An 18,682-nucleotide genomic window follows, 5' to 3' on the forward strand; every position below is an offset into this window, starting at 1 on the left:
TGTAATACCCCCCACCCCAAAAGGTTGACGGTGAACCTGCCCCAGGGCAACAGCAGAGGGTTGAGCCTCCCCCCACCATAGAGCTCATGGCCCTCTTCAACAGCTAGAAGAGAGGCTTACAGGAGCAGGCATAACACCACAACCTCTCCTGTTGTAATTCCCCTCTGCCAGGGAAAAGTCACAGGGTGAGTCACAGGGTCAAGATCCAGATCAGGAGGAGTTGCCGGTTCAAGATCTGGAGTCAGAAGAGGAGTTGCAGGTTGTAGATCAGGATGGATCACAGGATCACACCATCACCACGGTCTCACTTCACCATCACCTTATCGGCCTCTTCCTACACAATGACCGAAACCACCTCCTCATCCACAGACCAGTAGGGTCCAAACTCAAATCCCACCTACAGTGCATTCGGAAAGTATTCAGACCTCTTCCCTTTTTCCACATTTTGTTACGTTACAGCCTTATTCTAAAATGGATAAAAAAATCTCAATCTACAGACAATACCCCATAATGACAAAGCAAAAAACAGGTTTAGTCATTTTTGCAAATGTATAAAAAATAAAAAACAGAGATACCTTATTTACATAAGTACTCAGACCCTTTGCTATGAGACTCGAAATTGAGCTCAGGTGCATCCTGTTTCAATTGATCATCCTTGAGATGACCTGGCGAACATAGACCTGGCGCCGACGAAGATGGCGGCCTCGCGACTAGCTCTAAGGAAACTTTGCAGTATTTTGTTTTTTTATGTATTATTTTTTACATTATTAGCACAGAAAGTGTTTTGTATCATTACATACAGCCGGGGAAAACTATTGGATATCAGAGCTGCAGTAACTCACCAGCATTACGACCAGGAATACTACTTTCCCGAAGCAGATCCTTTGTTTGCTCTCCCCAGGGCAACTGAACTGATTCCAGTGGCTGACCCAAAACATCGCCGGCGGAGGAAAGGCACTCGGAGCAGCCTGCTGTGGTGAAGAAGGCGCAACAGAGCCTCTTCAACCTCAGGAGGCTAAAGAAATTCGGCTTGGCACCTAAAACCCTCACAAACTTTTACAGATGTTCAATTGAGAGCATCCTGTCCATGCTGTATCACCACCTGGTACGGCAACTGCACCACCCGCAACCTCAGGGCTCTCCAGAGGGTGGTGCGGTCTGCCGAACGCATTATCGGGGGCAAACTACCCGCCCTTCAAGACACATACAGCACCCGATGTCACAGGAAGGCCAAAAAGATCACCAAGGACATCAACCACCCGAGCCACTGCCTGTTCGCCCGCTATCATCCAGAAGGCGAGGTCAGTACAGGTGCATCAAAGCTGGGACCGAGAGAATGAAAAACAGCTTCCATCTCAAGGCCATCAGACTGTTAAATAGCCATCATTAGCACATCAGAGGCTGCTGCTGCCTATTGAAATCACTGGCCACTTTCTGAAATGGAACACTAGTCACTTTAATAATAATGTTTACAGTTACTTGAATAATGTTTACATATCTTGCACTACTCATCTCATATGTATATACTGCATTCTATTCTATAATATTCTACTGTATCTTAGTCCATGCCGCTCTGTCATTGCTTGTCCATATATGTATATTTTCTTAAATTCCATTCCTTACTAGTTTTGTGTGTATTAGGTATATGTTGTGAAATTGTTAGATATTACTTGTTAGATATTACTGCACTGTCGGAGCTAGAAGCACAAGCATTTCGCTACACCCGCTATAACATCTCCTAAACACGTGTATGTGACAAATCAAATTTGATTTGATTTTAGATGTTTCTACAACTTGATTGAAGTCCACCTGTGGTAAAATTCAATTGATTGGACATGATTTGGAAAGGCACACATCTGTCTATATAAGGTCCCACAGTTGACAGTGCATGTCAGACCAAAAACAAAGCCATAAGGTTGAAAGGAATTGTCCGTAGTGCTCCGAGACAGGATTGTGTCGAGGCACAGATCTGGGCAAGGGTGCCAAAACATTTCTGCAGCATTGAAGGTCCCCTAGAACACAGTGGCCTCCATCATTCTTAAATGGAAGAAGTTTGGAACCACCAATTCCTCCTAGAATTGGCCGCCCGGCAAACTGAACAATCGAGGGAGAATGGCCTTGGTCAGGGAGGTGACCAAGAACCTGATGGTCACTCTGACAGAGCTCCAGAGTTCCTCTGTGGAGATGGGAGAACCTTCCAGAAGTACAACCATCTCTGCAGCACTCCACCAATCAGGCCTTTATGGTAGTGGCCAGACGGAAGCCACTTCTCAGTAAAAGGCACATGACTGCCCGCATGGAGTTTGCCAAAAGGCACCTAAAGGACTTTCAGACCATGAGAAACAAGATTCTCTGGTCTGATGAAACCAAGATTGAACTCTTTGGCCTGACTGCCAAGCGTCACCTCTGGAGGAAACCAGGCACCGCTCATCACCTGGCCTATACCATCCCTACCGTGAAGCATGGTGGTGGCAGCATCATGCTGTGGGGATGTTTTTCAGCAGCAGGGACTGGGAGGCTAGTCAGGATCGAGGGAAAGATGAACAGAGCAAAGTACAGAGAGATTCTTGATGAAAACCTGCTTCAGAGCGCTCAGGACCTCAGACTGGGGTGAAGGTTCACCTTCCAACAGGACAATGACCCTAAGCACACAGCCAAGACAATGCAGGAGTGGCTTCGGGACAAGTCTCAATGTCCTTGAGTGGTCCAGCCACTCACTTAGTGTGTTGTGAATTCTGTAATGAATGTATTGTTATGTTTTTAAAATTGTATAACTGCCTTAATTCTACCTTGGCAGCAGCTAATGGGGATCCATAATAAATACAAAATACAGAGCCCGGACTTGAACCCGATCGAACATCTCTGGAGAGACCTAAAAATAACTGTGCAGCGACGCTCCTTATCCAACCTGACAGAGCTTGAGAGGATCTGCAGAGAAGAATGGGATAAACTCCCCAAATACAACTGTGCCAAGCTTGTACATTCATACCCAAGATGACTTGTGGCTGTAATCGCTGCCAAAGGTGCTTCAACAAAGTAAAGTGTCTGAATACTTATGTAAATGTCATATCAGTTTTTTCTAAAACCCTGTTTTTGCTTTGTCATTATGGGGTATTGTGTGTAGATTGATGAGGGGTAAAAGAACAATTTAATCCATTTTAGAATAAGGCTGTAACGTAACAAAATATGGAAAAAGTCAACGGGTCTGAATACTTTCCGAACCAACCTCCACATCCGCTGACCACCAGTGGGGTCTACAAACAAGCCCCACCTTAACCGGCGTTGTCAAAGGATGTTGCTGAACCCACCTCAGCCAGACCTGCAAAGTCAGTCCCAAATTTCACCTCAACTTTCACTGTTTACCAGTGGGGCCCAGACCCAATACCCACTCCAGCCTTCACAGTCTGGTTAGGTTACCAACCCATCTCAGCTTTCTGGGCCACACCCACCTAAATAAATGCCAGGGGGCCCAGTCTGTCCCTGTCTCTGAGCCGCCAGCATGCCCAACCTGGCCGTCAACTCCAATGCTGGAAGAGGCAACATAGGAGCTGAAGAAGGTAACCTACTGCCTCTATGTCACAGTATCTCCCAGCACCAAATTTTCTGATCCCACCCAATTCCAGACCTGGCAGAACCGCCTACGGACAATTCCTTCGACCTCATGGCTTGGTTTTTGCTCAGACATGCACTGTCAACTGTGGGACCTTATATAGACAGGTGTGTGCCTTTCCAAATCATGTCTAATCAAGTTGTAGAAACAGCTCAAGGATGATCAAGAGACACAGGATGCACCTGAGCTCAATTTCGAGTCTCATAGCAAAGGGTCTGAATACTTGTGTAAATAAGGTATTTCAGTTTTTTATTTTTAATACATTTGCAAACATTTCTAAAAACCTGTTTTTGCTTGGTCATTATGGGGTATTGTGTGTAGATTAATGACATTTTTTTATTTAATCAATTTTAGAATTAAACGGAACAAAATGTGGAAAAAGGGAAGATGTATGAATACTTTCCGAATGCGCCATAGCCAAATCCTGGCTGACCGCATTTGGGACAACTTCATACCCACCTCAGACCAGTGACCCGTCTGATTCCCTTGCCTGAGGTCAAGGACAACCTGGATTAAACCAGGCCGCTTAGAGCCTTTGAGGTGTAAGAGCAAAACCAGCAGAGACCGTTTATGGAGGCGGCTGTAGAAAAGGCTCACATTTTTTAAATACTTTTTAGGGAACTGTCACTTTAATTTGACTTTTTGGTTAACTTTTCCTTTAACTGCAGGCACCTCTGAGCCACAGATATGTATAGAGATCGCAAAGTATCAGCACTGCCCATGTTAAGATAGGCTTTTGGGCACTAGAGACCACTATACATCTCTTTGCTCTAAACGCACCTGCAACCAAGTCACTTAATAAATACCAGAGTTTCCTTTGTCTTTTAGCTCAGTGTCAAACAAACCATGCCTTGGAAGAACTCTCCAGCATTTATCCCTTTGATTTCCTTTATCTGTGTGTCCAATATCCAACCACAAACATATGGAAATTAAATGGATCATTGTTTGGGACAAATAAATGGGAGCTAAATCTCTCTAAACTGGAACCTAAAGTCTCTTTCCCTATCCTTGTCCTCTTATTACCGGGACACCAGCAACCTGTATCAGCTCCTATATCACCCAGTGCATTCTTCAATAGGCGACCTGCCTTAACACACAGTGAGGTCTGCCATTCCATATTGAGGCAAACATGCAACAGCTCGGTGCCATTTTATCTTTCCTCGATTCCTTGCCTTTTAACGTGCTTCCTCCTAAAACCCCATCGGAAGAGAGGACCCAAGGTTCCTCCCCTCAGACCTCCAATGGGTTTTGAGAAGGATGCGAGTAGGAAGTGAGGAGTTGAGCTGAGATTAATTGGGACAGAGTTCATGTCATTTTAGGTGGAATCTTACGTTGAATGATACATTTGTTATTTTTTTGCACATTTAAACAGTACAAAAGTATGTGGACACCCCTTCAAATTAGTGGATTCGGCTATTTCAGCCACACCCGTTGCTGACAGGTGTATAAAATCGAGCACACAGCCATGCAATCTACATAAATCTGCCCCGGTCAACTGTAAGTGCTGTTATTGTGAAATTGAAATGTCTAGGAACAACAACGGCTCAGCCACGAAGGGGTAGGCCACACAAGCTCACAGAATGGGACCACCAAGTGTTGAAGCGCGTAGCGCGTACAAATAATCTGTCCTCGGTTGTAACACTACCAAGTTCCAAACTGCCTCTGGATTCTGGGTTTGGCAGATGCCAGGAGAACGCTACCTGCCCGAATACATAGTGACAACTGTAAAGTTTGGTGGAGGAGGAATAATGGTCTGGGGCCCTTTTTCATGGCCCCTTAGAAATCTTAACGCTAGAGTATACAATGACATTCTAGACAATATTGTGCTTCCGACTTCGTGGCAACAGTTTGGGGAATGCCCTTTCCTGTTTCAGCATGACAATGCCCCCGTGCACAAAGCGAGGTCCATACATACATGGTTTGTCGAGATCGGTGTGGAAGAACTTGACTGGCCTGCACAGAGCCCTGACCTCAACCCCATCGAACAGCTTTGGGATGAATTGGAACGCCGACTGTGAGCCAGGCCTAATCGCCCAGCATCAGTGCCCGACCTCACTAATGCTCTTGTGGCTGAATAGAAGCAAGACCCAGCAGCAATGTTCCATCATCTAGTGGAAAGCCTTCCCAGAAGTGCGGAGGATGTTATAGCAGCAAAGGGGAGACCAACTCCATATTAATGCCAATGATTTTGGAATGAGATGTTCGACAAGTAGGTGTCCACATACTTGTAGTGTAACTTAAATCAGCCCAAAAACATCTGCCATTTTCTAAAATGTACATTTCTGTGAAACTTATTTGTGGATTAAGAAAAAAAAAAAAAAGAACTAAAGATATGTACATTTGTTTGTCTACATGCTGCCATTTAAAAAACAATGCAGATATTGGAATAAACCTATTTTGATTTAAGACAAGTAACTATGATTAAGGGCAAACATGATACGCTTGCAAGCCGAGTTTGAATAAGACATCTGATTAACACTTTGCATTTATAAACGGTTGGTTTTACTATATCTAATAAATAACTGAATCATTGATGGAGCAATAGATACAATAAATGCATGTCTTTCGTCTGCCCCTGCAAGTCGGTCGGCATATGCGTCATGACACTCCCTCATCCGATTGGTCGGTTCCTACGAACCGTAAACCGGCATACACATTCCCTCATCTGATTGGTCGAGTAGGAGGGCCTTCTGACTTTGTGGCTGTGGCAACTATTGACGACCCACTGGACAGGTCAAGGGCAAGCATTTGTTAGTTCGCCCATCACTCCAGTGTAAGTGACCATTCTAGACACGCACCACCACTAAGCCCGCCCCCCACCAACCTGAAATCCAAATCGAGAAAAAATACCCAAAGATACCAAGACATGAGAGAGAGCAACTTGAGAAATTGAGAGTGAAAACTTGACAAAGACGTGACTATTGTTCGACAATTTGATGCTTTCAAATAAAAACATTTACACGTTTCTTTGCTTGCGGTTTTATATTCTTTTGATTCAGGCATTTTTCTTTTTGAATCTCGGCAATGATGTTCGGCTCCCCCAAAGTCACACTTGCAAGCTCTCAAGTTTGGCATGTCCGCACGCAGGGCACATCCTCTGCTCTCTGGACCAAATTCCTGCGCTCTCGACTGGTCTGTGCGCTCGCAGCACTCATCCTCTGCTCGCAGGAACTGTCCTCTGCGATCTCGACTTCGTGTTTGCTTGCTCAATGTTGTTCATCTTGCTCGACAGCGCCATCTCGCGTGCAATGAACTTTAGAGGCTGATTTGATGCCATGGTATTTTGATATGTATTGTTGTGATATACAGGGCTCACCTGGAAAAGAGACCTTGGTCTCAACATTTCCTCCCTGTCAAAATAAAGGTTAAATACATTTTACAAAATGGTGCATGCATGTCAAGGAAGTAAGGAATTAACCTACAGAATTAGCCTACAGAGTGACACCGTAAAGGCAGCATTGCATAATCGCTACAGTAAATTCTGTAAATATTAGTAATTTGTGTTGTTTTTGATTGCATTTTTAAATTTGTATTATTAACAGTGTATTTAATTATAAAACTGTCAAGTAAGATCAGATGGAGGGTTGGTTTGGCAAGCTAGCTAACTGGCTAGCGTGTTATGTTTTTTGAGCGGAGAAGCCCTAAGCAAGAGTACAGCAGAGATGTGCACAAATGCTCGGGAAAACTACGGGGCTGCTTTAGACTACCGCTGAGGTGCGGAGAGCCTTTCGGCACACCATTGGCTGCTGGGGCATGACCCAGGTGGGTGCTGCGAGATCAGTGGTGGTCGAGGAGTAGCTTTCTAGCTACAGAGACCAGACTGCGCTGTTTAACGGCTCTGGACCACAGTCATCATCGCTCCAAGACCAGACCAGACTGACCCTGATCGAGGCTCCCAAGGCTTACCCCTGGCTATGACTGTGATGCTCCCTACCTCACAAGAACATTTAGCACTTGATTTGTTTATTTAATTATTTGTTTATTTATTTAGGTATGGACTGTACACTGCAATTCAGTTCTTAGCTGCCAATGTTGTACACCATGACAATAAACTAAACTTTGAATACAGGGTGATTAGTGAAAACAGGACACCACTTGGTCCCCGTCCTCCAATTGGGAGGGTTGGATGATACAATGGCAGTGGATATCCTACACAAGGTGACAGGTGTCCATTACCAAGGTCTCCCCCAACCATTACATACAATGGACAGGCCTTCATGTCAAGGTCTATTACTATATAAAATGTGTTAACACTGGACAGTTGGTTTGAATCTTTGCGTACAACAATTATTATACAGTGAGTCGTTTTGCACCACATTTTGTTATGAAATAATGCATTTTTGCTAATTAATTATTCTTATTATTAAATGACAGTTGAATTACTAGCATTAGTATTTTGCTTACTATACACAATGTACAAAGCATTAGGAATGCCTTCCTAATATTGACTTGCACCCCTTTAGTCCTCTGAACAGCATGGACTCTACAAGCGTTCCACAGGGATGCTGGCCCATGTTGACTCCAATGCTTCCCACAGTTGTGTTAAGTTGTCTGGTTGTCCTTTTGAACAGCATTGCAGTTCTTGACACACTCAAACCAGTGTGCCTGGTACCTACTACCATACCCCATTCAAAGGCACTTAAATATTTTGTCTTGCCCATTCACCCTCTGAATGGATGAATACACAAACCATGTCTCAATTGTCACAAGGCTGAAAAATCCTTCTTTAACCTGTCTCCTCCCCTTCACTTACACTGATGGAAGTGGATTTAACAGGCAACATCAATAAGGGATCATTGCATTCACCTGGTCAGTCTGTCATGGAAAGAGCAGTTGTTCCTAATGCTTTGTTCACTCATTGTATGTGCTTTTTTTAATGAGTAAAATTTTGCCATTGGACACAATTATACTTTTTTTGCATCAGTGTGTCTGGCTGTTGTTTTGGTCCTGATTATAAAGAAGGTTTTGTCATGGCTTATTTGTATAGAGGTTAGCTTAGGCCTAAGGTACTTGGAGAAACCATTCCAACGCCCTCCACACTGCCACCCCACCCGTTTCATGCAGGAAAAACACAAGCAAAAAAGGCAGCAGGGGCACTCGTGGGATTTCGATGTATTTTTTTAATTCACCATCACTCAAAATCCCATGAGTACCCCTGCTGCCTTTTCTGCTTTTGTATTTCCTGTATGGCATTTTAGCGCACTGTATAGCCAACTCCTATGGTCCATAGGGGCTATACAGCACAAACAGAACTGGGACCAGACTAATCTACCTCCACAATGTCCCACCTGTTTCCCAATGGCCTCCAGGTCCCTGTCACGCACAAAGTCCTCCCTCAGCTGCACCCGGGTGAGCCTGGTGCTGTGCGGGTCCGAGAACAGCTGGAAGAAGCCGTCCTGCGGCTCAAAGTTACTGTCCGTATGGACCAGCTCCATGTATCTGTGAAGATGGATACATAAAACAGCAGAAAAATAATTATTCAAGATATAAGATCAAATTGATATATAGTATCAAACTATGGTTGGCATTTATGACAATTCATTTACATACATTATACATTGTGATTTTTTGCAAGTCATAAATCAATGCTCATGAGCCGCTGCTAATAAAGTGATTGATCATGAAAGCATATTTTACACCTCATAAAACCATAGCAACATAATGTGAAAAATTTGGCAAACCAACAAGCAAAACCAGTCTGACAGTGATTAATTGAACATCAGGATTAGCACCCATTACAAATCCCAATTATACGTACGTGTTGACCAGTTTGTCACAGATTTCGCTGGGCAGGAAGACGTCTGAGCGCAGGCAAAGGTTGTTCCTCTCTCCCAGGTAGCACATGGTCCTCCTCAGGTTCCTCAGGCAGAAGGCTGTGGTCAGTGCCATGAGGCTGTCAGGGTTGTCCCCTGCTTTGGCCGCCATGTCGGCTGCTGCTTCTCCCTTCCCCTCTATGTTTGACAACAGGGCAAAGCAGGTGGCCTCAGGGGGTGGGTTCCCGGGAAGCTATCAAAGGGTAAGCATCGGGATAGACGAGGTGGTCACAGATGAGGCAGTGTGCTCAAGACCTCCCTAGCTCCAGGGTTAGGTCTACAAGAAGCTGCTGGAGACAAATAAAGACAAGTTGTTGTCATTAGGCTACTTAACATTGCTTTGATAGAAATATCTAAAAAGTATATACTTCATGTTTAGGGAAACGGCAATTACAGTCTAATGATGCAAGTTATCTTAAACTCATTGTTGACACTGTACATTGTCATAAAAAAAATTATGATTATGACTGTAAACAAAGTATTTAGCTAGCTAGTTCGCTAAATAAAGCAATCATTCCCATTTGAGCAACATCTAAACAAGTGGGACTTGGCAGGTGTAATTTATACCAGTTCTTCTGCTACGTGTCCAAAGTAAATGGATTTAGTAAAATCCAAATGGCAGCACATATAATGACTGGCTTCGCTTCCATAACATTAATGTGGTTCTTCCATTAAGAATGTTTGCGGAAACAAGCTTGCATATTTAGCTAGCTGCTTCAGAAGCATTAACGTTAGACAGCTATATTTGATTTGATGGCACTAGTTAACTACCTAACTACAAACACCTCGACAAATTGATCAAGAACCAATTATTATGTCAACTAGCTAGTGGCTAGCCAACTGCTGTTGTTGAGATAATTAGCTAGCCACGTCATGGACGGGGGAAGTCAAAAAATGTTAGCTACGGCAGCTAGTTTATGTTAAAGATGAGCTAGCTGAGGAATGCTCAACTCCGTTCTCGTATATCGAGGCGGAGTTGAGTATTGATAACTGGTCGCGCGATTTGCTAGCAACTTTGAGTCGCCATCAGTTGATACTTGTAAAAACGTCAATTCTGAAAACGCTTACCTGTACAACTACAGCCCTTGCGCGGGGTGCTGAAAATCATATTTTTAATAAAAAGGTATGGAATAGAACTACCTCTGACTTTTTCCTCGTTTGTGTTGCTCAACTCCAATTGAATCTCAGCTTACATAGTACTTTAAAGCCATTATGTCTCCATTTGAGCAAAACAAATTTGGAAAAAGTCGGTGATTGTATTCGATAAAATATTTTATTATAAGTATGAATTTCAGCACCCAGCGGAAGGACCGCAGTTAATGTTGTTGCTAGCAAATCGCGCAACTATTTACCAATGCTCAACTGGCCTCGATATGAGAACCGGGTTGAGCGTTCGGTCCTCAGCTACAGATGAGCGTACAGTGCGCTATGGCTGACTAACTAACTACTGTAGCTGTATCAAAAGTGTCAAGTACGATTGTATATTTACAGGGGAAACTGTCTTCATCATAAATGTAGAGTGTAACCTGCAACCATGACAAATACCTAGCTACATCAAATCCATTGCTGGCTTGCTAGCTCAGCTATTGTAACTAACGTTAATTAGATACATTAGATAGCTAGCTAGTGAATACATGTTTGGTGATCTAGCTAGCTTTATACAGGATTTGTCAACATTGCTCATTTGCACAGTTTATCGGACACTGTCATACCTTAGCTTTGCACACGGGTAGTTCTTTGGTTGATTCAATTAATTTTAAATTGTTTTATAATTGATGTTCTCCTCTGTTTTTCGTGTTCGCCCGATGTCAACAAAACAACCTCCCCTTCCGGTTCACCTGTGTTGCTATGAATTGCGTCCTTCTTCTTCAGTGGGGTATATCGGCGGTTGGCATCCAACGTTATGGTGCATTACCGCCACCTATTGTACTGGAGTGTGGGCCAGAGACAGGGAGAAAATAAATCCTACCTGCCAGCCCCGTTGCTCTTAAAAAAGATATCAAAATATGTGAGACTATATGTAATGAAGTTCTACTCAATATATTCTTTATACTAATTTCCTGTATCCCCTTCTCCCTCATACTAGATCTCATCCTCACACTTTCCCTGTGATACTGCCCACACTGTTACAATACATGCTCCACTGTCTCTGTTTCCTGGCAATAATCACACTTTCCTGTTGGATGCTTTCATATCACATTTAATGTCTTATTCAACTGGCTGTGTCCCACCCTTAATCTTGTAAAAATAGCCTCCTCTCTTCTGTCCATTCCTGACATCCTCCCCTTCCCAACTTCTCTGTCCTTGAAATAAATGCCTGCCCTTATTATCTCTATTCCACTGCTCCTGCCATCTCTGCACCATCACTGTATATATCAGGCTTTTTGCCTCTGCCTTGCTCATTGAAACTACAACATCAACATCCCCACTACTAAGTGCTTGTTTAGCCAGTACATCAACTGCCTCCTTCACCTCCACCCCACATGGGCTGGGACACAAGTAAATATTATCTCTATACCCATCTGTCTAATCCTGCCATGGGTTTGTAGCACCTCATAAAGCAGGTCTTGTCTGCTGCATGAGCTAAAGGACTGGAGACTCATTAACACTGCACATAACTACTCTGTCTGGTTTGACTTCCTCCACCCACTGCAACACCAACAGTATGGCCATCAGCTCCGCCGTATATACAGCCAGATGATCTGTAATACGTTTCCTGACTTCCACCCCACATTCCTGCACTGCAAATGCTGACCCAGTACGTCCTGTCCTTGGATCTTTTGAACCATCTGTGTAAATGGCCACAAAATCCTGATACATAGTATCCAGACGTCTCTTAAACAAATCAGATGGATCAACACTCTCCCTATCTTTCTGCAGTCTCTCCAACATTTCTAGATCAACTACTGGATGGGGGAGTAGCCATGGTGGATTTACAGGAATAGCTACCATTGGACAAAACTCCCTTCCATACAGTCCCATCTCCTTCGCCTGGGTATTACCCACCCACCCAAAGCTTGTGTTCTGTCTTCGCTCATGTTCCCAGCATGCCTGTAAAATCCCTTTCGCAGGATGAGACACCCAATGTCATTGTAGGTTGACCCAATAATTAATTGCCAGCTGCTGTCTCCTAATCTGCAATGGCATATCCCCAATCTCCACCTGTAATGCAGCCACTGGGGACGCCCGAAATGCCCCACTACATATTCTGAGTCCTTGCCCCTGTATGACATCTAGCCTTTCCAATGAGGTCCGGGCTGCCGAACCATATGCTATACTGCCATAGTCTATTACAGATCGGCAGTAGTAAACCGGTGACGACGAACGCCGAAGCCTGCCCGAACAAGGAGGGGAGGCAGCCTTGGAGGAAATCGTGACAGTACCCCCCCTTGACGCGCAGCTCCAGCAGCGCGCCGACCGCGGCCTCGGGGACAGCGAGGAGGACGCGGAGCAGGGCGAGCCGGATGGCGACGGTGGAAATCCCGCAACAGGGAGAGATCGAGGATATCCCTCACCGGGACCCAGCACCATTCCTCCGGACCGTACCCCTCCCACTCCACAAGGTACTGAAGGCCCACAAGGTACTGAAGGCACATCGAATCCAGGATGGAACGGACCGAGTACGCCGGGGCCCCCTCGATGTCCAGAGGAGGTGGAGGAACCTCCCACACCTCAGACTCTGGAGCGGACCAACCACCACCGGCCTGAAGAGAGACACATGAAACGAGGGGTTAATATGATAATCGGGGGAAGTAATAACCTATTAGTGACCTTGTTTATTCTACTCAGGACTTTGAACGGCCCCACAAACCGCGGGCTCAGCTTCCGGCAGGGCAGGCGGAGGGGCAGATTCCGGGTCGAGAGCCAGACCCGATCCCCCGGTACGAAGACCGGGGCCTCCCTGTGGTGGCGGTCAGCGTTGGCCTTCTGACGACGCACGGCGCGCTGAAGGTGAACGTGGGCAGCGTCCCACATCTCCTCCGCGCGCCGAAACCAGTCATCCACCGCAGGAGCCTCGGTCTGGCTCTGGTGCCACGGTGCCAGAACCAGTTGGTAACCTAGAACACATTGGAAATGTGTTAGGTTGGTATAGGAGTGGCGGAGAGAGTTATGGGCATATTCTGCCCATGGCAAAAACACCGACCACTCCCCCGGCCGGTCCTGGCAATAGGACCGCAGGAACCTACCCACATCCTGATTTACCCGTTCCATATGCCCATTTCTCTCGGGGTGGAACCCAGAGGTCAGGCTGACCAAGACCCCCAGACGTTCCATGAACGCCTTCCAGACCTTGGACAGGAACTGGGGACCTCGGTCGGACACTATATCCTCTGGTACCCCGTAGTGCCGGAAGACGTGAGTAAACAGGGCCTCCGCAGTTTTCAGGGCCGTGGGGAGACCGGGCAGAGGAAGGAGGCGGCAGGACTTGGAGAAGCAGTCCACAATGACCAGGATGGTGGTGTTACCTTGAGAGAGGGGAAGATCAGTCAAAAATCAATACTAAGGTGAGACCATGGTCGTTGTGGAACTGGTAAAGGTTGTAACTTACCCGCTGGGAGGTGCCTAGGTGCCTTACTCTGGGCACACACCGAGCAGGAGGAGACGTACACCCTCACATCCTTAGCCAAGGTAGGCCACCAGTACTTTCCGGTCAGGCAGCGCACTGTACGACCCATACCTGGGTGACCAGAGGAGGGTGACGTGTGTGCCCAGTAGATCAGACGATCACGGATAAGAGCAGGCACGTACTGCAGCCCAGCTGGACACTGAGGTGGAGATGGATCTGTGCGTAATGCCTGCTCTATATCCGTGTCCATCGCCCATACTACTGGCACCACAATGCAGGAGGCCTGGAGTATGGGGGTGTTGTCTCTGGGCCTCTCCTCTGTGTCATACAGCCGGGACAGTGCATCTGCCTTCACGTTCTTCGTACCCGGAATGTATGATAGAGTGAAATCAAACCGGGTGAAGAATAGGGCCCACCTGGCCTGGCGAGGATTCAGCCTCCTCGCTGCCCGGATGTACTCCAGGTTACGGTGGTCCGTCCAGACGAGGAAAGGGTGTTTCGCCCCTTCGAGCCGATGCCTCCACACGGTCAAAGCTCGGACAACAGCCAACAGCTCCCGATCACCAACGCCGTAGTTCTGCTCTGCCGGGCTGAGCTTCTTAGAGAAGAACGCACAGGGGCGGAGTTTGGGTGGCGTGCCCGAGCGTTGAGACAGGACAGCGCTCATCCCTACCTCGGACGCATCCACCTGCACTACGAACGGTAGTGATGGATCGGGGTGGGCCAGTACCGGGGCTGAGGTGAACAGACCCCGCAGTTTTCTGAAGGCCAGGTCAGCCTCAGCAGACCAGCGGAGCCGGGACGGCCCACCCTTCAACATGGAGGTAATGGGAGCTGCGACCTTGCCAAAGCCCCGGATAAACCTCCGATAGTAGTTGGCGAAGCCAAGGAAGCACTGCACCTCCTTAACCGTGGTTGGAGTCTGCCAATTACGCACGGCTGAAATGCAATCTCCCTCCATCTCCACACCTGAGGTGGTAATGCGGTATCAGAGGAAGGAGACGGACTGCTGGAAAAACATATATTTTTCTGCATTGGCATAAAGGTAATTTTCCAACAGTCGGACCAGTACTTTGCGAACCAGGGACACATGCTCGGCGCGCCTAGCGGAATACACCAGGATGTCATCGATGTAGACCACCACACCGCGACCAAGCATGTCCCGAAACACCTTGTTCACAAAGAACTGGAAGACGGATGGAGCATTCATCAAACCGTAGGGCATCACCAGGTATTCATAATGCCCCGAGGTTGTGCTGAATACTGTCTTCCACTCATCCCCCTCCCAAATATGCACCAGGTTGTAGGCACTCCTGAGATCTAATTTGGTGAAGAAGCGGGCCCCATGCATTGACTCAATCACTGAAGGAATGAGGGGGAGAGGATAACTAAATATTATCGTCGCCTTGTTCAGTGATCGATAATCAATGCACGGGCGTAGACCGCCATGTTTCTTCTTCACAAGGAAGAAACTTGAGGAAGCAGGTAAAGTGGAGGGACGTATATAGCCTCCGTTTCAGTCTGCGACAGGGGATACACATGACTCCTGGGAAGTACAGCGTCTACCCGAAGGTTTATCGCAAAATCCCCCGCCCGATGAGGTGGTAATTTAGTCGCCTGAGTCTTTGAAAACGCGAGCGCCAGATCATGGTATTCGGGGGGAATGCGCACGGTGGAGGTACCTGTTACGGAGTCTAGTTGATAGGTAATCGACTAGTTGGACTGTTCCCCAGAGTCCACGCGTAGGGATTTGTACAAGGCTTAACAAGGCTATTGAACTGAACATTGGTGTCTGTCTTTATTCCTTAATCCAACATATCATACAGAAACATGGTATCAGAAGTGGCTCGGAAAACACACGTTTGTTATTTTTGTAGCTAAGTACAGTATAGGCGCAGTTACGTTCCATATGCGAACACAAGCCGTTTCCTACTCACAACACTGATCAACTCGTGTTAGCTGGCTAGCTAGCATCACTACCTACCTCCATGACTGAAGACAAAGAAATCTCCTATTCCATTGCTATGGCAGCGAACATTCCGCCACCAAATCACATGGTTCTCACAGGGGACTGGAATACTAATTGGGACAACTTCAGGGATGAATTCGAGGACTATGCGCTGGCGACCGGTCTACATGAGAAACCCAACGAGGTACAAGCGGCAACTCTGAGGAGTTTAATGGGCAGCGAATGCAGGCATATCTACCGGCACAATCTCACCCTCACGGCACGACAACAGTGTGATGCAAAGGCTATATTGGATGCATTGGGAATTACTTCAAACCCGCCAGAAACGTAATTTACGAGCGGTTCGTTTTCGGAAGCTGCAAACAGGAAGAGGGTGAGTCAGTACACAACTTTGTAACCCGTTTGAGAGAGAAATCCGCCACTTGTGAATACGGGGGATTGAAAGATGAACTGATTCGTGACAAAATAGTACTGGGAATTGCAAATGAGAATACGCGCCGGCGTCTACTGAGAGAGAGAGAGGCTTAACATTAGTAACTGCCATCGAAATGTGCCGCACTGCTGAAGTCACTGACATGAGAATGAGAGCAATGGAAACGGAAACCCCACGCTCCGACGTTGATACTGTTCACGCTGTTGCTAGGCAGACATTCAGACAAAACCAATCGAGGCAGAGTAATTCACCACGAACGGTGAACACAGAGAGCCCCGTAGCATGTAAATACTGTGGGAATACACACACACGTGGCAAAGAGCACTGCCCGGCCTATGGAAAACCATGCAGAGCTTGTGGAACTAATAATCACTTTGCAAAAGTGTGTCTCAAAAGCAAAAGAAGGGTGAGTGAGGGCAAGATTCACTGTGTTGATGATGTTACTCAATGTTCAGAGCTGAACAGTGAAAGTGACATTTACATGCATGAATCCATTGGGGCTGTACACTCAAGAGGGAAGAAATGGTTTGTGACACTACGATTACACAACAAGCAACAACAATGTCAACTGGATTCGGGCGCTACATGCAACGTAATGAGCTACAAAGACAAAATCAATCTGGCACCTGACACACATCTATTTCCCAGCGATACTAGACTAAAGCTGTACTCAGGAGAACTAATGAGCTCTATGGGCACCTTTGAGACCGAATGTGTTATTCGGGGACGCAAACACAAGCTGGAGTTCGAGATTGTGAAAACCAGTCAAAATCCTCTCCTCTCAGGCTCTACATGCGAACGCCTGGGACTGATGCAGTTCACTGTACCAAATGACCTGCACATTGTGGATCATGTCCAGCATGGACCCCTGTCCAAAGAACAACTACTCAGCAGATATGACGATGTATTCAACATGCCCGTTGAATCAGTGCCTGGGGAGGTACACTTTGAAGTGGATGAGAGCATTACTCCAGTCCAGTGTGCTCCTCGCAATGTGCCCATTGCAATGAAAGTGGCTGTGAAGGCCCAGCTGGACAAGTACGAGGCCGATGGCCACATGACATCTGTGACTGAACCAACTGACTGGATCAGCAATATGGTCATAGTGAAAAAACCAGAGAAGCTGAGGGTCTGCATCGACCCAAAGCATCTGAACCAAGCACTGAAACGATCCCACTACATCATGCCGACACTAGAGGATGTCCTCTATAAGCTTCCCAAGGCCAGGATTTTCACCTTGGTGGATGCCCGAGATGCATTCCTTCAATGCAAGCTGGACGAAGAAAGCAGCTTCATGACTACCTTCTGGACCCCCTGGGGTCGGAAACGCTGGCTCAAGCTCCCGTTTGGTGTCTCAGTGGCGCCTGAGGTATACCAACGCAAGCAGCACGAGTTACTGGCTGGGCTCAAGGGCATTGAACCCATCGCCGATGATATCCTGATCGTAGGCTGTGGTGAAACAGACGAAGAAGCAGAACGCGACCACGATGTGAAGCTCCTGGCACTGATGGAGCGCTGCCGATCAGTTAAGCTTCGTCTTGGCCTGAAGAAGCTGCAGTTCAAGGTGAAAGACGTCCACTTCCATGGCCACATTCTCTCGGCAAAAGGCCTGAAGCCGGACCCAGACAAGGTCCAAGCGATCCTCGACATGCCAAACCCGTCTGATGCAAAAGGAGTACAGCGTCTCATCGGCTTTGCAAACTATCTTGCAAAGTTCATGCCACACCTATCAGCAGTCTGTGAGCCTCTGCGCCGGTTGCTGGACAAAGACACACCATGGCACTGGCTACCCAAGCACGAGGCCGCAGTGCAGGAGATGAAATCTCTGGCTTCATCCATGCCAGTGTTGCGCTACTACGACATCACGAAGCCTGTCACAATCCAGAGCGACTCTAGCCAAAGGGGGACTTGGATGCTGCCTTATGCAGGAAGGCCAGCCCGTTGCGTTTGCCTCGAGAGCGCTCACCCCCACCGAACAAAACTATGCACAAATTGAGAAAGAGTGCCTCAGCATCGTCTTCTCCTGCCAGCGATTCCATCACTACTTATATGGTCGAGAGCTGGTCACCGCTGAAACTGACCACAAACCACTCATTGCCATATTCAGTAAACCTCTCCTCAACGCGCCCAAGAGGCTTCAAAGTATGCTCCTGACTCTGCAAAACTACAGCCTGAAGGTCATTTACAAGCCAGGACCTGAGATGTACATCAGCGACACACTGAGCAGGGCAACAGCACAATGTACAGGTAGAGGCACTGCCTATCAGCGGCAGGCCATCTGCTCGCTACA

The 18,682-nt window shown here is 46.8% G+C and overlaps 1 protein-coding gene across 2 annotated transcripts in view; it reads right to left on the reverse strand.

The window, feature by feature from the left end:
* The window catches only part of LOC121541415 (protein zer-1 homolog), a 66,820-nt gene extending 55,565 nt beyond the window's left edge, over positions 1–11,255 (reverse strand). Inside the window, exons 1-3 of one of the 2 annotated variants that reach the window (XM_041850404.2) lie at positions 11,136–11,255; positions 9,369–9,710; positions 8,899–9,049 (exon numbers count right to left, since the gene is read on the reverse strand). In XM_041850404.2, coding sequence (XP_041706338.2) covers positions 8,899–9,049; positions 9,369–9,535 — 318 coding nt within the window. In that variant the 5' untranslated portion in view covers positions 9,536–9,710; positions 11,136–11,255. Of the gene's footprint in view, positions 1–8,898; positions 9,050–9,368; positions 9,714–11,135 lie in introns of both variants that reach the window. The other variant, XM_041850403.2, reaches the window with a different exon arrangement.
* Positions 11,256–18,682: the final 7,427 nt, after the last annotated feature.

The sequence above is a fragment of the Coregonus clupeaformis genome, chromosome 27, assembly GCF_020615455.1.
Source record: "Coregonus clupeaformis isolate EN_2021a chromosome 27, ASM2061545v1, whole genome shotgun sequence".
NCBI lineage: Eukaryota > Metazoa > Chordata > Actinopteri > Salmoniformes > Salmonidae > Coregonus > Coregonus clupeaformis.